At 41.3% G+C, this 22,129-nt stretch overlaps 1 protein-coding gene and 2 non-coding genes across 4 annotated transcripts in view; 2 read left to right on the top strand and 1 right to left on the bottom strand.

Moving 5' to 3' along the window:
• Positions 1-4,520: 4,520 nt before the first annotated feature.
• The window catches only part of fgd5a (FYVE, RhoGEF and PH domain containing 5a), a 33,993-nt gene continuing 16,384 nt past the window's right edge, over positions 4,521-22,129 (bottom strand). The window contains exons 6-21 of one of the 2 annotated variants that reach the window (XM_069678879.1): positions 21,643-21,794; positions 19,434-19,590; positions 15,046-15,136; positions 14,479-14,529; positions 14,215-14,273; positions 13,424-13,495; positions 13,197-13,265; positions 10,168-10,251; positions 9,973-10,052; positions 9,760-9,856; positions 9,468-9,605; positions 9,037-9,139; positions 8,777-8,913; positions 7,644-7,772; positions 7,151-7,305; positions 4,521-5,865 (exon numbers count right to left, since the gene is read on the bottom strand). In XM_069678879.1, the coding sequence (XP_069534980.1) occupies positions 5,829-5,865; positions 7,151-7,305; positions 7,644-7,772; positions 8,777-8,913; positions 9,037-9,139; positions 9,468-9,605; positions 9,760-9,856; positions 9,973-10,052; positions 10,168-10,251; positions 13,197-13,265; positions 13,424-13,495; positions 14,215-14,273; positions 14,479-14,529; positions 15,046-15,136; positions 19,434-19,590; positions 21,643-21,794 (1,611 nt within the window). In that variant the 3' untranslated portion in view covers positions 4,521-5,828. The remainder of the gene's footprint in view (positions 5,866-7,150; positions 7,306-7,643; positions 7,773-8,776; positions 8,914-9,036; positions 9,140-9,467; positions 9,606-9,759; positions 9,857-9,972; positions 10,053-10,167; positions 10,252-13,196; positions 13,266-13,423; positions 13,496-14,214; positions 14,274-14,478; positions 14,530-15,045; positions 15,137-19,433; positions 19,591-21,642; positions 21,795-22,129) is intronic. The other variant, XM_069678880.1, reaches the window with a different exon arrangement.
• trnae-cuc (transfer RNA glutamic acid (anticodon CUC)) lies at positions 7,026-7,097 on the top strand. The gene has a single exon. It is a non-coding gene; the product is annotated as a tRNA-Glu (tRNA).
• On the top strand, positions 8,045-8,116 carry trnae-cuc (transfer RNA glutamic acid (anticodon CUC)). The gene has a single exon. It is a non-coding gene; the product is annotated as a tRNA-Glu (tRNA).

The raw sequence follows: 22,129 nt of genomic DNA, 5'->3' as shown, positions 1-22,129 counted from the left end.
CAGCTTGGCTCAAACATGGCAACACAATGTTGGTAAAATGTTTCACAAGACTGTGGCTTATCTCTAAAAGCAGTCTAGCCTTGTTTTCCTCTTTTTAGACACTGCCAAAGTGACTTTAGTCTCTAGAGCTGATAAGAACGCCAAAAGCACATTTAAATGTGTTTGTGTTATTTCTGGTTTAATATGCTATTGCAGTATCAGCAGGGCTTTGGAACAATCTGACATGATATGAGACAATATGACATGATACAATAGATGTGATATGATTGATGTGATACGATACAATAGATGATACGTTACGATACAATATGATTGATGCAATACCATGTGATACGATATAATAGATCCAACACAATAGATGCAATATGATAAATGTGACACGATGCAATACTATACCATGCGATACCATACAATACCATACTATACCTTATAATACCATACTATACCATACGATACCATACTATACCATATGATACCATACAATACCATACAATACCATACTATACCATACTATACAATAAGGTTTGATACCATACTACAACATATCATGCCATATCATTCCATTTGATACGATACCATACTTTACCATATGAAACCATACTATGCCACAGTATATCATACGATACCATATGATACCATACTATACCATATGATACGATACCATACTATACCAAAAGATACGATACCATACTATACCATATGAAACTATACTATACCATACTATATCATACAATACCATATGATACCACACGATACCATACTATACCATGCAATACCATGCAAAACCATATGATTTGATACCATACTATACCATATGAAACCATAATATACCATACAATACCATACAATACCATGATACCACATGATAACATACTATACCATATGATACCATACAATACCATACTACACCATACTACACCATACGATACCATACAATTCGATACCATACTATACCATATGATACCATACTATACCATATGAAACAAGACAATACCATACTTTACCATATGATACCATACTATACCATATTATACCAGACAATACCATACTATACCAAATGATAACATACTATACCATACTATACCATATGATACCATACTGTACCATACTATAATATATGATACCATACTGTACCATACAATACCGTACGATACCATATGAAACCAGACGATACCATACTATACTATACCATACGATACCAAACGATACCATACAATACCATACCATACTACACCTATACGATACCATACCAAACGATACCATACCATACCATACCATACGAAACCATACGATATACCTCTTTGTATTACTCATATTTTATTAAACTGCCACCTCCACTCCCGGTGGGGAAATGTGTCTTTGACTCCAATGCTGCAACCACCATTAACTTGTAAACAAAGCATTTATAGATGACAGCATGGAAAGTTGCTCACCTGTCACACATGTCATCAAGCCTGCTAAACCAGGAAAAAAAGGCTCCTTATGACGCATCGGCATACAGGAGGTATCACTATCTGATCTTTTAAATACAACTTTGAACTGTTCTGTTCCAAGTTGTTTTGTGGCTTAGTTCTTCCTATGAAATCTTACACAATTCCTTTACGCTTACTGATTAATCTGTTTGTTTAAGCTTGTACTTTTTCACCTGCGTTGTATTGATGTTTTGGCGCTGCTATACAGGCTCTCTATTAGATTTCTGACATATTATTGGCTTCCTGAATGTCAAACTTTTTGAGTGTATGCAAGGAGAAGCTGTCCTTCTACTATTTTTAGGAGTCCTTTTCTTACATTTTGCAGAGACTGCAGAAATTGAAGGCTATTAATTCAAACACATGAACAGATACCCAATCACTCTCTGCATCTCTGGTTCCCTGCTACTAAATAAAGGTTTTGTGAATGTGTTTGCAAGTGTGAGAGACCGTGAGACTGACAGGGGTCATGCTCCCATCAAGACAAGGGAAGACAAGACAAGTCTATAACTTTAAGGTTCTTGATGGAATGAACAACTTTGCTTGCTTTCAGTCCCTTTCTCACTTCTCTCTCTTTTGTCACTATTGTGGTATTGGGTCATTGACACTCCTGGGATCAAGTATCTAGAGCAACCCCAATCTTCCTATTTTCTGTTCTGCCTACTTTCTGACTGACATGCAATCACTTCATCTTTACTCTTCTAATTGGAAGTGATCTCACGGTTTGACTCTGTATTCAGTAACACTCACAAAGCACTCTCCTCTGTTCCCTTCCTCTGTTTTTGTTATATTGACAACCTTGAAAATTATTAATAAGCCAATCATATCATCTAAGGACTTGTACAGGCTGATAAATTAACCGACATCCCTTTTCTTTTCTTTATTAGGAAGTCACACCAGGACTGCTCTAGTTAATCTGCATTCATTAATATTGCAGATGTTAAAATAGACCCTTAATGTTTTGTGCTGTTTCATAGTCTTTAATTATTCATGCTAGCAACTGCTTTCCTGGTCGCGGTCCACTGCAGTCTGACTTGTTTTGGCTCTGTGGAATTCTTTAGTCGAACTCATTAACTTATCTGCAAAGGCTTGTATTACCCAGCAGTCTGTCTGGGGCTGCAAGGTTTACAGCAGGAGAAAAGAAAGGCGGATTATGGTCCCTCCCTATAGTAGACCTGAATGTGGATCTTTTATTTAGCCAAATTACATCATCAGCAACAAAGCAACAGTTAGCAGTTATGATGTGTAATCCCCCGAGGCAATACAAATTAGTGACCTTAATCTAACCCAGGATTAGATTGCCTCCCTTGAGTCAGAGTGGTGAAAATTAAAGGAATGCAGCACTGCTTACTCCTGGTCTGGATGGCATGACTTATGTACATTAATGGTTACATTCATGGTTTAACATACGCAGTAGTTCTTATTTTTAGGGGGCGAATCATTGTTGTTTAGAATTATACATATATGGCAATCTGAAGTCTCAAGATGTCACAGTAGTTTTTTGCTGACACTCTTATTGGTTGATGTACACCAAGGATACAGGGCTAAAGTTACTTTCTGTTCCCTGACCTCTCACTGCAAAACCCCATAACAACACTGACAAAAAGCTTTTAAAAATAAAAGTCACATACATTTCCTGCAAGCTTTTCATAGACACTGCAGACCCAACGCAAGGTAGAAGCTACAATGGAAACCACACCAGTACTGACCAGCGTGCAGTGTGTTGATCGTCAGCCCTAAAGGTGTAGTACAGGGTTTTCTTGTGGTAGAGGTGGAACATGTTGCTGCTCTCCTCTCCCTCTGGCCTCTGAGTCAGTTTAACAATGAAGCCCTGCAGCGGTAGACTCTCTGAAGCCACTTTATCCTAAAAAAAGGCCAGAGCCATCAAACACAGGCATACAAGTTTAACACCTCCAATAGTAATCAGAAATATGCAAATAAGAATGCTTAAAGAACTCCAAGTAGGTAGATGATACAAATCAATATGAAGACTGATTCTTCAAGTTTATATCTGTCTGATAAATGTCTGTCAATAATTGAAAAAAAGTACTACATGGGCTTTTAGTTCGAGGCATCCAGTGAAATTTGGTCTGCAAATAAAAATGAATCCTCTGTAACATCATCTTATTTTTCTTTAAAGTTTGTAAACTCAACATCCCCAAAGTTAATAGTGGCGGACTAAAAGAAATATTCAGGAGATCCCATAAGATTTCACTCAGCAGCATGTGTGATACTTCAAATGATATGTGATTGGCATAATGTAATGCTGCCCTCTGCTGGCTGAAGGAGACATTTAAACAAACTGTGTTTACCATATCACATCACAAACAATGGTTACAGCCAGGTACATTATGTGCTGTTTTGAACGCCATCACACTATTCATAACTTATAACAGATAAACACAGACAGTTGATAGAACTACTGTGTAACACCTTATTGAATGTGCAGTGTTCCTGTACTGACTTGTACATTATTTTAACCTTTCAGATGTGTCTCCTTCTTCATCTGCAGTTATGTAGTTAAAGCAGATGAGTAGGGAGACTGAATAACACGAAGACCCTATGATAAAATGCAATGGTATATAACATTATGCAACTTAAGTTGAAACCCCAAAGTGAACCTTTGTGACATATTTTAACAAAAGAGGAATATTTTGCTCCATAAAGGTAACAATTATGAAGGAGCTACTGTATTGAAAATTTACAATTGTACATATTAATGGGTCCACTCAGTTTATGTTTTGTAACCTACAATAAAGAAACAGATTAAAGTGCAATGTGAAAAACATTAAGTAAACATTTTAAAGGAGTTTATTTTTATATGTTTCTATATACATAAACATTTACAATACACTATATGCAAGAGGTACAATCCATAAAACTGCAATAGGTATGGCACATAAGAAATGGTAGAAAAGCTGAACAGTACTCGATGAACAATGTGTGCTTTGGAAATAATGTAGTTTGACGGGTTGACATGTTGTACAGCTGCATTCTGAAAGGAGCAGATAATGCCTTTAGGTTTCTGAAGAGATGGATGACTGATTATGTAAAGAAAAAAGTCCAGTGTCTGAATGTGCTGAACACACAGGCGGCTCAGATGACTCCAGCACTGACAGATTATAGAAGCTAGTGTGAAGATGGCTTTTATTCAGTAGTTTTATTCAGAAGTGGTTGAAGTATGATTTTATCTAGCGATGTATATACAGCATTGGGAAAAGGCAATAATAAAAAGGGCACTATAGTATATTCTTATGTTACTGTACTGTAACTGTACTGTTCAAAATACTACAAGGTTTCAGTATATAAGAGTAGATAAAAATCAAATGGAATCATGGTCTCTTCGGGAGACACGACAGCAGTACAGTACTTTGATAACATAAAGACAATTTCATTACAGGCACATTCATCATCATTTGCAAATTGCACTGCATTCAACTGGAAGAAATCAATTGGCACTTCAGAACTGTATGAAACATTTGTCAAAACTTAAACATTCAAATAGAAAGAATCTTAAGAAGTTTGCATCTGTAAAGAAATACTGTGGAGAAGATGTCATGCTGAGAGTCATTACAAGAGTAACACAAGTAGTATAATGTACACACACCATGAGGATTAAAATGACCTCAGACTTAGAACATCATGTAACATCTTTTCTATACAAACAAGTCATACAATTCAGTTATTTCTGCAGTTTATACAATTCAGTTATTTCTGCAGTTTAATTCACAATATGTATTTCAAATACCAAATACCTCTTTAAAATGTTGACCAATATTTTCCCTTTTTCTAGCTGTGAATAACATCACAGCATAGGTTGTTTTTTTTAATGTTTTTTCAAAGTGAAGTTTAACTCTTAAGAGACCACAGGATGGGTGACTGTCACACATATAAAAATAAAGAATGTGTTGTTTTCTTGCAGATAAAAAACGAGTGGTTAAATAATCCAGTGGAACCTCATGTAAAAGACGACATAAAATAGCAGAAGTTGAGTTGGAGAGAATCCTTTCATTGGACAGTCCTTGTAAAAGGGTGAAACAGAACACAAAATGTTTGAATGAAACATGTGAAATATCCAAGCTGCCCTTAAAATATGTGAACTAGTTTCCTCTTCTCTTTTCCATGTGGTAGCAGCCCTCTGACGCCTGCACTTTGACCTCCCTACCACTGGGTGGCAGCCTTGTCTAAGACTAAGTCTACTGGTGATTAAATTGTCACATTTTTACATTGTCATGATATTCCGCAGCCGGTGAGACGTGATAAATCCTTCCTGATGGTCTGAGTTCAGATGCAGCAGGTAGCTATGTTGTGTTGTAGCAGTCACAGACGGCGGGGCGTGTTCGTTTAACTGAGCAGCTGCTATAAAACAGTGGCCTCCTCCATGGCATTGACCCATCTGAAACACAAGGAAAAGCAACGTTATAGCACAATGGTTCGTGAAACACTAATTACATGACAAAGACAGTTCACAAATCACAGACAGAAGGGTTTAGCCTATGAAAACTGTTGCACAATGCCCTCTTTGTTTGGCCTGGGCTTACACATTTTTAGGAAGTGGTAGATTATAGAGGAAAGGAACTCTTTTGGAGCTTTACCCATACCAGGGATTAGATGTTAGGAATTTTATATCTACTACATAGCATTAAAACTTTAAACTGACTTTATTAAGAAAATTGATATACATATATTAATAGTATTTTGCCAATAAATACCAGTACAATAAGTACAAATATTTGTTTTCTTTAATTCTCTGGTTTGTTCACAACTTTTTGTGGTGTATCATTTGTCTTGTCCGTCTCCATTATTTCCCCTTTTTGTCCTGTTTTCCTCCTTTAAAGAAATGAGATACTTCTGCTTTGAAAACTACAAACATTATTTACCCCGACTAATACTAAAGTTTTGAGCCTAGTACTGATATTCACATTATTCAGAGTATAATTTTATACCAGACAAGATTCATACAAACCCCTTAGATTTAAAAAACGTACTACTGTACATTATAAGCGGGACACTTATAACGAGGTCAACTTTGACAAGCTGATGGACAAACTATGGAGACAGTGTTTCTGCCAGATGTACATTCCTGTATAGCAAATGGTTTTCCATTGAGCATTGAAATCACTATATCTGCAATAAGTGAATACTAGCTGATATATTTGCTGATTTACACTATGTATTAGGGTATACACTCAACACTCCTTGTAACTCTTTTTACAGGGAACCCTGGGATAACGAAAATGACAGCAAGCAACAAGCTAATCCTTCTAAAGCCAGTATGATAATTGGTTCCTCCTCCTTTACAAGTTGAATGAGATGAATAAAGCTAATGCCCTTTGATGAACATGTTCTGTCGACTTGATTAGTAAACTAATCAAGTAATATGATGTCATTCTTACCATCACTTAGGACAGCTATCTTCTATCAGACATACGGCTCTTATTAGAGTGAGAGGAAAGTACACTATGGAGGCACAGTACTTCACATGCAGGGCAGTTAAAACCCCCCCCGCCTGCAGTCCCACATGCCACACATGCCAACTACATGTAGACTCACAGGTCCCTGGTGGTCTAGTGGTTAGGATTCGGCGCTCTCACCGCCGCGGCCCGGGTTCGATTCCCGGTCAGGGAACATGCTTTTCATAGTAAAGTAGAAGCTACAATGGAAACCACACCAGTACTGACCTGCGCGCAGTCTGTTGATCGTCAGCCCTAAAGGTGTAGTACAGGGTTTTCTTGTGGTAGAGGTGGAACATGTTGCTGCTCTCCTCTCCCTCTGGCCTCTGAGTCAGTTTAACAGTGAAGCCCTGTAGCGGTAGACTCTCTGAAGCCACTTTATCCTAAAAAAAGACCAGAGCCATCAAACACAGGCATACAAGTTTAACACCTCCAATAGTAATCAGAAATATGCAAATAAGAATGCTTAAAGAAGAAAGAAGAAGAGAGCGCTGCAACACTGGTCAAAAAAAGCAGAGAGGGCACAGAGAATCCCTTCATTAGTCACATGAAAAGTCCTGCCCGGGAGGAAAGGTGGAACAGTGGAAATGTGAGTGTTAAAAAGTTCTGTATTGCACTGGCAAGATGTGAAGAAGAAGGATAGACAAAGGGTGCAATCAATAGATCATGAGAGTGTGTGTGTGATTTTGGGGCTGGTGTGGGAGACTCTGTGCCCCCTCACCTCACGGGCTGTGAAGGTGTAGAGCACCTTGTCTTTGAGGAGGAACCACAGCCGCTTCCACTTCCTCTTGCTCTTCTTCCGCCGCTGCAGGCTGCCACTCATGGTGGAGCCCTCCACAGCAAGAGCCACCTGATAAAATGCATTTGGTATTAGACACAAATAATAATTCATTAATGCACATACACAGATGCAGGCACAAACTACAAAATGATGAAAATGTTTATTTTTAATTGCAGGATGAAAGTTGCTTTTCATTCCTCTTAGTCCGTCTAACACCAGAAGTCAGAGAGATAGTGAGCCCTGCTGGCGGCTGTTTTCACTGCACACTGACATGAACAGCTGATCAGATGTCAGACATACCAGACATTCGACTAAACAACTTTGCCACATACTCCTGCAGGTCCCTGGTGGTCTAGTGGTTAGGATTCGGCGCTCTCACCGCCGCGGCCCGGGTTCGATTCCCGGTCAGGGAACACCTTATTATGCCACTTAAACTTCCCTGGATAACAAACATTGATGCACATGTGTGCACGCTTGGGTGTGACATGAGACACATTACTGTGACTGTGAGCTGTCAAAGGCCTGTCCTCCAAGGATCTACAGGCTGACACAAAACACTGATGTGCAAACAAAGGTAGAAAAAGTTTTCTGATGGACAAAAGGTACTCATGACATTTGTTAGAGCTCAAGGATACACTTAATCTGCCCGAGAACATTATTTACTAACTAAATAATAAAGGTTATTGGAATAAAGGCCCCTTCTCAGGGGTGCTTCTGATATTGTAAAAGGATGTCTGCTGGTGCAAGTTATTCCAATTAGATTCCCAGTTCTGTACTTTCTTTTCCGACACAGATTAGTGAATTTCTGTATCAGGGTGACCTGTACAGCCTCATGCCCAGATTACACCAGCCTTTGTTGCTTTTTTATTCAAACAAAACAATAAACTTGAGACAAACAATTCTTTCACTAACGTCTATCTTGACAATATTTACAATGAGATTTGTTAATGGATTTACTGAGATTATATGTGTGATGCATTATTATCTTAATTGGGCCTGTATGGCACACTGTCAGGTTTTTCAAATGCATTGTTTGTAATGTATTAAAAGTACAGATGGGAAGTGTAGTCCACCTGGTTAAGAGAAGAGGTACTCTTCCTGCTCTTCCACAAACTGGGCGGCTGCAGGCTCTGGAATACGGCAGAGAGAGGACGGCTGGCCCGGTTACTCCGAGGGCTGGTGTTACCACACGCCCCTGACACGCTGCCTCCTATACACATAAACACACAGGTAATACCAAATTAAAGAGGAAGATACACACCACATTATTTTTCTTTCCAATGTACTTCCCCAACAGCCAGAAAACTTCTACACACAGAAAGCTGAGATTCACCTCTTTTCCTGAGCTCAGCATAGCAGTGGTCACACACTTTGGCCACCCTGTCTTTGAGGTACTTCAGTGGGTATCTGTTTCTGGAACAAGCACGGCACACCACCTGCACAGAGAGACGAAATACAAACCATTTAAAAACCTTAGACAGACAGCATCGTGTGTCCGTGAGATATCTTACGTTCTGATATTTGAACCAAAAGAAAACGACCATTTGCAACAACAATAACAGATAAAAGCACTACATTTAGAATATATATCTTTTTAAAGCATATAACTTGTTTGGTAAACCAGCTTTTGTCTCTACGAAGCCGGAATGAATGTGAAAAAATGGTTTTAATATATATATAGCGATTCTTTAATCAGCGAGTACTCTCCTAAACTTTGGTATTCATGAAAGTGAAACAAAACTTTAGTAAATCTCTGGATGTGACCTTGCCACAGGCGTTGCAGTGGTGTCTTCTTAGCGTGAGGCTGAAGTCAGAGGCACAGTTCATGCACATCATCACATGAGAAACTGGCACCAGCACCGGAGCAGCCTCACCCAGCGCCATCCACAACTTCTCACGGGCCTTTGGAGACATAGAGTGTATTACACAAGGTTGGCATGTTGTTGGGATTTAAGAGGTAGATGTTACTGCATGTGTCAGGACAGAAGCTGGGGGTTACAAAACGGAACCTACTTCAAAATTAACTTAAACTTTATCAGATCCTTAACTTTCTTACCTCACTGCAGGGTCCACCAAATGTACAGAGTCCGGCAGCATGGTCAGCTATAGCTCGACTCAATGTATGGAACCAGTCCTCCCTCTCTCCAACCGAACTGGAGAGACAAACAGTCCGGGGTCAACAGGAGACTTACAAGAGAAAAGGTGTCTTGTTCAAATCATTAACAACTTCACGCTGTACATTTCAAGGTTATTGAGGTCAGACGCTCACCTGGCTGAGAGTGTAATAGTGATGTCAGACACTTCAATCCGGAGACAGTTCAGGACATCGTCTAGGAGAGGTTTGCTCACCTGTATGAGACACATCATGGAAACACATCAAAGCTTAGCCAAAATCCAAAAGACAAAGACAACAGCGAGCTTTGGGGATGAGCTGAGATCATCAGAGAACAGAAAAGTTGGCTACCTTCATCCCAGACAGAGAGAGAGTGTTCTTCAGCCTGTATTTGCCGTCCTGCTGAGGGTAGGTGTACAGCATTATATCATTCATCTGATAAAGAAAAGAAAAAAGGGAAATTATATTATAATTTCAGTTATTTGTTCATATTGTGTTCATTAACAGAGTAGATAAATTAGATTTGGAATTCTTTGTTTTATGAATGACACCTTAATTACCAGCTATTCAACTGTTCATATACAATACCCCTAATTACCACAAGGTGGCAGTGTTACTTTTTTCTTGAAAGCAAGTTTCTGTGCAAATTACCTAGTTTCCTTTCACAGCATTCACACATCTGAGCAGCCCCTCAGCACAAAATTCCCATATATGCACACAACAACAAAAAAGGCATTAAAAGTGTTTATTTGCTTGTCAGACCAAACATATTGTGATCCTGTGAACACACTAAGAGTCCATTGTGTTGTGAGAGGTATTTCATATTTTCCCAGACAAAAGAGATGACATCATTGGTCACACCTAATGTGTGCTCTAAACATCCGCTGGGGCCGTAAAGGCAGCATCCAGGAATTCTCCACCCTGCTCCGGGCTCCAGGCCTCCACTCACACTCCCAGCACTTCACAGGCTGCACTGAGAACCAGGACTGGGTGGAACCGGCCACCTTAACCACAACAACAACACAAACAGCCGCAGCAACAGGCTCACTGGCTGGAGACAAAACAGTGCATGATAGCCAAGCCCGCGACCTCTGGGTTAAAGCCACTACAGTTTGTCTGCTCCACCCTGCGCTGCTCATTTACAGGAAGTCTTTCCAGAGAACGCCAGACAAGTTAACAGATTTCACAAACGATTTTCCCAGATGAGACACAACATGTACCAACTCCTTTGCACCTAAGACATTTCCTCTTTAAACAGTGGCATTTCATCTCCTTTAATAACCCCTCACCTGCCTCTTTCTCACACTCTCTTCCCTTTGGCAGCTCTCTGTATCTCCATCCTTCCTCTAATCCCTTCCCTCACTTATCCACCCCTCTTCTCTTTCTTCTTTCATCACAGGCTTGTGACACGGCAGCTTCTCTCTGTCGCTGAGGTGAGTGATGGCTTTCATCTTCACTGTTGTTTGGAATCTCTTTCCTTAAAAGCCCATAAATAACAACTGACCCACTGAAGCCATCAGCTTCAAGGGAGCGAATGGCCATAGAACCCTAATAGCCTACAAGTATCATCCACCAAACCTTTTCAGCTATCACTCAGCTGCAATCCTGTTTGGACGGACTGGGAGAGCAATGAAATAGAGCGAAATAAAGATGAATAAAATGAAATCTTGACGTTTTATTCTTATTAGATCAAATAGTATAAGCCAGAATCATAAATATAGCTCCTGCGGATATATGTAGCTTGAGCATAATTCATAACATGAGACAGCACAGGCTGCACATGAAACAATAGAGTGGGCTTCTCTATTTCACGTTATGTGTTTGTGTAGCACCACCACCCCTCCTCCGCCTCCTCCACCTCCTCCCTGCATTCTACAGGGTGTCTGGCCTTCACTTTGCTGTCAGTCCCCTCCCAATACACAGGAAGCCGGCATCCAGTGACCCACACCAAACATCCTGTAAGGAAGTGGGGCCCTGGAAAACAAGCGCTGAGAGGGGAGGAGAGGAGAGGAGAAGAACGGCGAGGGAGGCCCTCTCTTGATGGGTGTGGTGCCAAGTGGAGGTCTAACAGCCTTGGCCTCGGTCCCTTCCCTCTGAACCTCACCTAGCTCGCGGTCTGACCTCCGCCCAAAATTCCCCCATATATTCGCAGACAGCACTAACTTTGTTTTCGCTGTTCTTTCAGTGATACAGCAGGTGTTTTCTGCGGCACTGCCCCATTTCAAATCGCTGATGTAGCAATGATTTAACAACAAACTTATAGTGATTGAAATATGAAGTTTGTTAAAATAGAGACTTTGAATACTCAAGCTAATAAGGAATGTAGACAGACAGTTCGGGATGATAATAACAACCGACAGAAAGGAATTTGACATTTAGGGAAATCCACTTACTTGCTTTTATGTGTACAGTAAGAAGAGAAGATTGAAATCACTCTCATGTGTCTCTCAAATTTTGAGCTAGTGCTAGCAGGCAGTTAGCATGCTACAGGGACTGAGAACAGGGAAAAACGGCTGCTGTACGTCTACATAAAGTAAACTACAGACTCCAGAAAGCCAGTGCTTCAGACCAAAAAATGCACAGAACTCTTCACAACACCATAAATTGCCTTTTTTTCCACAGAAGAAAATTAAATGGTGATAGTAGGTAGACTTTTTGGACAGAGCCAGGCATGCTGTCTTTAAGCCAATCTAAGCTAATCACTTGCTAGCTGTAGAATAACGTTGAACAGATAAATATGGGAGCGGTATAGATCTTCTTGTCTAACTTTCAGCACTGGAGTTAATTACGATATTTCCCAAAAATGTCAAATTATCATTTAAAACTTTGGAAGGGAACAAAGGGCCAAAACAGGACTTAAAAGGTATCTGTCATTGAAATTTTAGCTAGTGCCAGCAGGCCGTTAGCATGCTATAGAGACTAAAACAGGGAAAACAGCTAGCGTTGCTTTGTGTCTCTGTTTGGTTGGCAGAAAACTACGGACTCCAGAGAGTCACTGCTTCAGACCTGGTACATTACCCTTAGTAACATCACAACTTGTCATTTTTACACAATATAATATAAATGTGCTAATAGGTGGAATTTAAAGGTGTTAGCAGGCAGATATTTTTAATCTATGGACAAAGCCAGGCTTGCTGTCTTTATGCTAATCTAAGCTAATCACTTGTTAGCTGTAGGCTGTTTAGATATGGGAGTAGAACGGATCTTATGTAACTTCCAGCTAAGGAGCTAATGAGCATACTACCCAGGTTGTCAAATTATCACTTGAAACTATAGAAGGGAAAAATGCGGGGAAAGGATTTAAAAGGCCATAACATTACCTTGACTATCAAATAATATGAGAGAATTAGAGTCGTATGTAAAGGAGATAAAAATATTACCAGAAACAGGTGTCGGGGCTGCCTGCTCTTCCTTGAGACCTTCATAAGTGTTCCCTCTTTGACAAACATCTGCCAAAATAAATAACACACATAGGAAAAAACAGGCATGTTAAAAAGTTAAACTGTTGCTAACATCAACCATGTTTTCAACCCTGTGAGGGCCTTCAAATGCTGTGTTTTGATTGTGAAACAGTAACACTGGCCAGAAGCAGCTAAGTGGTGCTCACCCTTCCGGGCTTCAGGAGTTCCCTCTTGCCCTTCACGCTGTACTCTATGTGGACCAGGCGCAGCAGGTTCTCCTGAGGGGGTAGAGAGAGCGCGGAGATAGAGAGAGATTATCCAGTGATGGACGGAAGAGGAGACAGAGAATGAAACTGTCCCTGTTTGTTTGTGAATGAAAGGGAGGGAGGCGGAAAGGGATGAGATACTGAAAACTGAATAGGGGGATAGAGATACAGGGATCCTGTGTTTCCATGTCTGTCAGCCTGTGTGCGTGTGTGTCGGTGCATGTGCATGGAAGAGAAAAAAAAAGCCAGTGTGATAAACAGAGGAGGAGAGCCAAAGTGAGGCACAAGGGATCCTGACAGTGAGGCGAGAAAGATGTTGGGGGGAGGGTTAAGGGTGAATTATCTCTATGAACTGCTCATGTTTGAGGGGGAGCACACTTCTTGTCCACCCTTACACTGCTCCCTTTGTAATGATACACCTGGGACTTCTGATGACATCATCTTTCCTCGCCCCTTGTGTTAATCAACAAGCTGAAAAGGCCAGCAGCAAAGAGGGATAGACCTCTCCTTCACTCCGGCACGTCATTAAGAAGAGGGATTCATACACAGCGAAACCTCGGCTGTCTTACTTCTTCACGCCTGATCTCCTTCCCAAAATTGCTCTTTCATTGCCAAGCGGAATATAAAGACGTGTCTGAATAGCCGCACGCTGGGCAGTGAATACATCACACAACAGGAGCTAAACAGTCTGGATGATCTAAACACATGGAGCGTATCCAAAGTAAACTCACCCCCTGTTTCAGATTGTCGTTGGCCTGGTCTGCAACCTCGGACACGATCACCAAGGCAGCTGCAACACAAACAGAGAGAGAAAGAGAGATTATGCACAACCAAATTCAGTTAAGAAACACTCAGTAACTGTGACTCAACAACTAGGGCCTGATACATGTCCAGCAGCTGCAGCGTCTAAGTGTCTCTATGTGTTTGACTGCTAAAAAGACATCAGTATCATGCTCTGATTATGAATATCACAGAGATCCATTCAGCAGGTTTACCTTGTGTGTCCTCATATTCCTTTGAATCAGGAGAGAGGTTGTTCAGATAATCTGGAGAAGAAACATACAGCAGTCTTAAAACAGATTATTTGAACACAATTTAAAGCCTAACAAGAAAACCTATGAACATTTTTAACTGTCTGCAAGAGCAGCTTGCCCAGTGCATGAGGCTAATCCTGCACATTATGCTAATATTCTGTTCTTGTCTAATGTTGTATGTAGAAGAAAATTATTTTCTTTTACGAAAACTTAGAAACATTCATAAGAAATAAAACACAACCTTGTTGTCTTCAGTTGTAGCAGTAAAACGCCAGGGTTTTGATACTATAGCTTAACTCGGTTAGCTGTTTGAGCGGTAGCTAACGATGGCTACTGTAAGCTAACGTTAGCAAACCTCAGCTGTGTCATTTCCAGACTCTTCTCTGCCTTTGCTGCTGCTACACTTAGTTTTAGAACTAATTATTATGCCTTAATTGCTACACCATGCCTCATTGGCTGCTATTCAGCAACATTGACATGACCTTGCTTTAAAGAGTACTTTGCACAGGCGTGTTTTTTGTGTGTTACCTGTGAGAAGCATACGATATTGGAGTACTCTCACGATAACCTGCAGCAGCTGGTGCTTCAGTGGGACTGCAGCCTCCTCTGGGCTTCTTGTCTGCACACACAGACACACACACACACACACATACACGCACAGATATTAGTGTTCAGTTAATAAATTGTTTAACTAGCCAATGACCTAATAACAAAATAATGATCTTTAAATTTGTCCCACCAAAGGACCCCTATGTGTCCCGGAACAGCTTCCATAAACCCACAATGAATGTAACCTCTTTAATACGATGCTGCAAGTCAAGGTCAAAAATGACCAGGGGAACACTGTCGCCCTGACCGACCTTCAGATGACTTTCCCGCACACAAAAAACCTGAAGTCCCATTCTTCTTCTCGGAGTCATTTGCAGGTGAAAGGGGACAGAAATTGGCACAATCAAAGAGAGCTTTAGAAAATCAATCAGGATCTAATTGTCTCTGACAGGTATTTATGCCCTGAGCGGTACAGGAGCAACGGGGGACTGTGCGCACACATACACAAGCGCACACACACGCACAGATGTACTCTTTTCTAATCCAATGAAGTCCTACCCTACATTAGAGAGGCACAGATAGCACCCTGCGGGAAACAGCATCTTCATCTTATTTATCCGGCACACACACACACACACAAAAACACTGAACTACACTCACACAAAAACACGAACAATATATTATTGATGCACCCCTACACACACAAGTAGATGCAAACGCACACACAGACCTTGGGCCGGTGATGAGATAACACTGATTAGGCCTGTAAAGGGGAGGGATGGGATGTGAGTCAAACACACCGCTCTTTGTCTTCATTATCACGATCTGGAGAGCAGGAGTCAGAAAGTTATACAGAGAGCTGTGCATTTTTTAATGAGGTGCTTTAAGAATTCTAACGCTCTCTTTCACTTTCTTTTTCTGTCTAATCATCCCTTTCTCCTTAACTTCAGCCTCCAGAAACACCGTGACTCTTTCCTTCTTTTCTCTCTCCCTTTCCCTCTCTCTCCTGATCACTGCATGATGCATCCAGTACAATAATAAGTCTCCGTTATTAAACCAGCTCAGCTCTCAAACACCCGCTCTCCTCAAGTGTCGCGTGTAAATTGTCATCCAATTGACACTTGTTCAGAAGAAGTGGCTTTCCAGAGATGGCAATTAGCGCGTGGTTTGTTTGGGTGAGCGAGCCAAATAGAGGAGGAGGAGGGAGGAGGGAGGGAGCGTGTGGTGGCGCGTGCTGGGAGATGCACTCATACAAACACACACACAGACATGCAGGGACAAACAAACACACCTTTCAGACCCTGTCACGGCCAGCTGATCTGCCACACACACACACACACACACACACACACACACACACACACACACACACACACGCACGCACACAGATCTAATTGGGGAGTTGTAAAGGAGGCTGCTGCTCTAATTAGCTTCTGTCTGCCTCATTGCCCAGCTGCCTTTACAAGGAATTCACTCCATCGCTCTCTCCCTCTATCGCTCTCCGTCCACCTGCTGCACAGCCTCCTCCTCCATTCCTCCTGGGCTTCTTGCACAAGAGAAAACACAAACACAGGCCATGACAAGAATATAAATCCAAGCTGGAGTGCTTTAGAAAGAGATTTCATAAAACAAGTTTCATAAGATCCGCACAATTTGTGTTTGGACATGTCCCTGCAAAACAAGCAGACACAAATAAGCAGAAAGAGCGGACACAAACATGAACACACACACATACACCGCACTGTGTTGGCCAATGTTTATAGACGGTGTGGTAAACAGGGAACTGGCTGTGGAGAGGAGGCTTTAATCCTGTAAGGGTCTAGCTCTGATCCGATCAGAGTCTGAGGCTACTTCATCACTGTCATCACCACATCCACAATGAAATTACTACCACTTAAACCGCTGGACTTTGGCTTGTAGCAATAAACCGCAGCAGCAGGAGGGTGGAGGGAGAGAGGTGAGAGGGAGGAAAGAGTTTTGAATGAGAGAAGGAGAGTAAAAATGGTGGATATTGACGAAGGGCTCATATTTAATATGACACGAGCAGTAAATGAAAACACCTTTGAAGTATCACAAAGCCAGCAGATAAATGACCGATGTCCCACCATGTGACCCCTATGGTCCTCCCTTGGCTCTCCTTCTGCCTCATTACAGAAGGGTCACACACACCTTGCAATTCCCAAGCCAGTGCTCTGATTCAACGCAGCATCCATCACGCAATAAGACACACACACACACAATGCCCTGGTGTGGGAGGTTGGGGAGGATAGACCTCAGATAAGAGTAGAGATGCAATATGGGAAACGTAAATATAATATGTAGTGTGTGTTCAGTGGCAGGTGTGGTGAATCTGCCAGTGACGTGAGAAAAAGGTTGTTGAAGATGCCTTTGGGTGTTAATTTTAGGTGTCAGGTAAGTCAGAGCCTTTATGTGGAGAGGGAAAGGTGAGGAAAAAACGTAGTCCTAATTTTACAATATCCTGTCTTACATTAATCCTTCTTGCTAAATGAATCAATTTATGGCTACTCCAGATAGCAATAAGTGAGGTATGATGTTAAAAAGGGACTAATATCATGATGCTTAAATAAAGTGGCACATTCTCGACTTTGATCAGGGTTATCAATGGCTAAATCTTCAGCTTACATAGACTTGCATGTTAAAGTTATAATCTTGAAGATCTCAGTTCTCTTTGGCGGCACATATGGCGATAAACAATAATTGTAATAAACCCTTCCCAGATATCCAGACAGTGTCGCATGTGTGACGTCCACGGTTGGCTCCGGATGTAACTCTTGATTTTCCTCGCTGACGGCCGCTTTCCTTTATAGGCTGTTTGCCTTCATCTGAGAGTCAAATTTGTTTCTTTTTCTTTGGATTTTCACTTATTGTTGAAGTTGTAACTGTAGCCATGGATCTTTTCTTTGTTTGTTCAGTCATAGTAGATTACAGTTTACTCGCAACACTCGCAGAGACTGGAAAAGCAGCCGCTTAACTCTGCCTACCCTTTCTGACAGACCAACCAATGCTGGGTGATAGAAAATGCGTCACTAACTGGGCGCCGCTTGTGATTTTTTTCCGTGAATGTTGCCACAGACACCCAGTCCGTAAGAACACTAAACACTGCAAATGCAAAAGCTTTCATCAGTGGGCTAGAGACTCAATAGATAGTGACTTAACAGACATTTATTTAATGAAAATCTTCGAGATTATCACTTAAAAAAAACATACTAAAGGTCAGCGGTTAAGAGCCTTCATCTCTCACCTCCACTTCCTTCTATTTACATTAACTCCACTAAATTCTGGCAGAGCCAAAGTTTTCAGGTGAGGAGCAGCTGCGGCTGAATATTCATGAGCGGAGACAGTTGGTGTCCTGTCCGTTCGATTTCCTTATCAAAATAGAAACGCCTGGAACCATTGTGTCAGCCAGTCATAGTGAATCAGAACACTTCATGGAACCAGACTTAATAAACCGGAGCCTGGGAGAGACTTTATACTGATCTGTCTTGCAAAAATTGAAGCAGTAAAATTTAACTTAAACATTTCTTATGACTAAACAAAGACTAAACACAAAGAAATTGTATCTATTTTTTAATTCAGGGTGGACTGTATGCTGCAACACAGCAGTAAATTATGAATCATTTCTATAGATCAGGACACAGAGGCATGGAAATGAGAAATCCATGGCTCTATCTCTGTGGTCTTATCTATAGGCTCTCTTAATATCCTGTCTTTTAGTTAAAAATAGTCACTTGTATTGTTATTAGCTGGGAATATACTCAGTCATATTCAATACAAGGATAAAGTGTTGATTAAGTGGACCAGGCTCACAATCTGCAGACCACTGCGACGGTATTAGAAAGAGCTGTTACTGAATTATGATCCTGTCACCCAAATCCCACCACCCTGCTCTCCAGGGGTGGGGGGGATAAAGCGTGAAGAAATCCATGCTGGACAAAGAATGAGTATTTGGTGTTGAGTGGGTATAAAATATGCGAGCATGGCGGTGGAAAGGTCAGTACCGTGAGGAGGGTTGGGATAGAGAGGCTTAAGAAAGGCAGTTATCTCCGTGTGGAAGCAGGGTGACAAAATCTGGGTTGAGGGTGGCTGAGTGTCAGGGGAAATACAAGGTTTCATCTCTGTGAGCCACGAGGCTTCACTTTCCATCTACAAACATGGACCTGAGATTTGAACATGTGATGTCAAAGCTTCTAGAAGTTTCAATCTCTCAAAGAATTTCAGGAAGCTCACTCAAAAAACAAACACAAAACACAAAAGAGGAAACTAAGAACAGACAAAAAGGCTCCTTGTAGGAGACTGAATAATAAGCTGGCTTTATCTGCTTGTGTTTTTTCTGTTCAGTGTTTTACCTCATATTTCTTGACGATGCTGGCGAAGGCCAGGTTGTTCCTGCAGTTCTCCTCCAGTAAGCACATGCTGCGATCATACTCAGAGATGTAGGTGTCAAACACCCGAAAGTCCTCCTGACGTGACAGCATCACATCTACCACTCTCTGGCTCTCCTCCCTGCATGGAAAGGACATTCAGAGATAAGGTACAGTCAATCTCTGAACAGTGCAAATTTTGGCAGCTACTTTAGATTTAGTCTTAGTCTTTAGACCAAAATGCTTATTAGATTTAGTCACATTTTAGTAATTTTTCACTTTTTATAGTTGTAGTCTAGTTTTAGTGGACGAAAACTCAAAACATTGTAGTCCAGTTTAGGACATCATCTCCTGTATGGCTGGGTATATTACAGGAGAGATTGCACAAGCCCCTGAAACAATTCAACTAGTTACAGGAATGCATTGCTTGTATTTTGACAGACAGATTAGACGCACAATTATGGATTTTGAATGTCCGACAGCCCACCAGTAACATTTAAGTCCCGTCTCGTTTCGTTAACGAAAACAAAACATTTTATTACCAACGATCAATTTTAAGCTTGTCGTCGTCTCGTCTTTGTCATGGAAAAAAGGTTGTTGACGAACATTTATCATCATAATTTTCGTTAACGAAATTAACCCCGCCTCTGAACCCATCGGCTATCGTCTCACGATGATTTAGCCTGTGGGAGCGACTTTTCGGAACTTCCGGTGTAGCTGGTGGTTAGCGACTTCAGGCCAAGACTTCCTTCCCCGTGCGCTGCATTGTTTACAGTCTGAATAGCAACTTGAGAAGCAAGAATAGAGTTGTTAGCTGCACCTGCATGCAGATATAAGTTAATAGAGATTAATTTAAGCAAAGTCATCATCAGATGCCTGGATGGAAGCCAAGATAGCATAAGATTGAGTTCAGCCCCTTATGCTCTCCACAGGGAAAACCTGCTGATATGTGATTGGCCAATACAACTCGGACTACAAACACATTACAAACGCATTACAAACAGTTTGATACCACTCTCAGTTTCCTCTTATACAACCAGCTAAGTTTAACACAATGCTGAAAACTGTCCATGAGTTTGTTAAGAGTTATTTTTTAATCTTTTCTGTTTCTCCCTGTGCTCAGTCTTTAAGCTAAGCTAAGCTAGCTGGGTGCCTCATATTTAGTGTCAGACATGAGAGTGGTATCCAATTTTCTGCAAGATTGTCTGCAAGATAGCCAACAAGGCTGCATTCATACTGCAGGCCTTCATGCTCGATTACGATTTGGTGCTCATATCGAATTTTTTGGGGTCATATCTAATTTAGAATGTGACCCAGGTAAGATATCAATGTGAACAGAAAATGATTTTAAAAAGACACGCGTGCGCAAACAACAATAACAAAAAGATCCGCTGATTCGTTTTCAGTAACACTTGGATGGCTCTCAGGTGATGGGACTTTGGATGTGCGTAAACTTTTGTGCAAGTAAGCGACATCTCCATCAGAGAACACACTTTGGTTGCGGTACGAGCCTTCTAGTTTTGATTGGATAGAGGCATCTCCCCAAATAGCAATTAAATCTGCTATTCTGTGCTATTTCTCTGCTGCTTGTCGTAGTCCTCCATGGTCAAGCAGAAAAAGGAAGTCTTCTTCTCCTTCTTCTTTAGAATCACTCGTGGAAATGTGCTTTTTACCAAGGCAGTTTACACTGATTTGAAAAAATCTGATCTGTGTCGCATTGGGGGGAAAGATTTGGAATTGGGACACTTTTAGCCGCAGTATGAATGCAACCAAAGTGAATTTTTCAAATGTCAAATTATCAGTTACCTGTATCAGCACCAAATTCAGATAAGAAAAGGACACCATCGATTAGGATGATTTTTTTTTAAAAGACTAAGAGGTCTTTTCTTCTTAAAAGCTCTTCAGTGTGATGGTGCTGGCTGACATGCCAGGCTTCCTGGTTGAAGAACAATCTTTCAAATTCTCATATGCATTTTAAAGCAGGGTTGGGGTGATGCAGAATAATTATTGTGACCTCAGTGGAGAATGAATTATATCCTTATAGCCAAGTCTCTTTTCTTCTCATCTATACTACATATTAGTCTGTCTGCATTTTAACTCTGTCTAACTGTGGCCTCATTTGTCAAATACATAACTAGAAACCACATCAGCTGTTGTGTTCAAGGGAAATGGGAAAGTCCAGGGTGTTTCTTACCACTGACTGACACGTTCCTCCAGCTCAGAGAGGATGCTGCTGTGGAGGGTGTAGACCTGAGGGAGCACGCCCAGTATCTCTCCTAACCTCTGCTCCTCCAGCACGGGCTCCCCGTCCTCACCCTCCTCCTCCATCACTGCTGACCTGAAGTCCTGTGCAAGAGAGGGAAAACAGGACTTGTGAGGAGAGACAAAAGAATGTAAAAGAGGCAAGTGTTGCGAGGGTGAAAAGGAGGAAGGGAGGGAGAGCAGGAGAAATGAAAGGCATGTAGGAATGAGGAATGAAGAGGGGGAGAAAAATGGAAGGAAGGAAGGTCAGATCCTCCTAAACATCCTTCCTGCCCCCCCCTCGCCTCCCTTCAAATCACCTCAGTGCCTTCCCGCCACGTTGGGCTCTGTCCAGGCATTCAGGAAAGGCGGCGCTGCTTGTACAAGAGTTACACACCAGGTGTTGTTGCATAATGACCTTGTTATCTATGACACAATGC

This window comes from Semicossyphus pulcher, unplaced genomic scaffold (genome assembly GCF_022749685.1).
Source record: "Semicossyphus pulcher isolate SPU_LCO1_2020_fin unplaced genomic scaffold, fSemPul1.0.p SCAF_3, whole genome shotgun sequence".
Taxonomy (NCBI): domain Eukaryota; kingdom Metazoa; phylum Chordata; class Actinopteri; order Labriformes; family Labridae; genus Semicossyphus; species Semicossyphus pulcher.
Note: the sequence above shows the minus strand (reverse complement) of the source record. Positions and strands in the feature narration are given on the sequence as shown.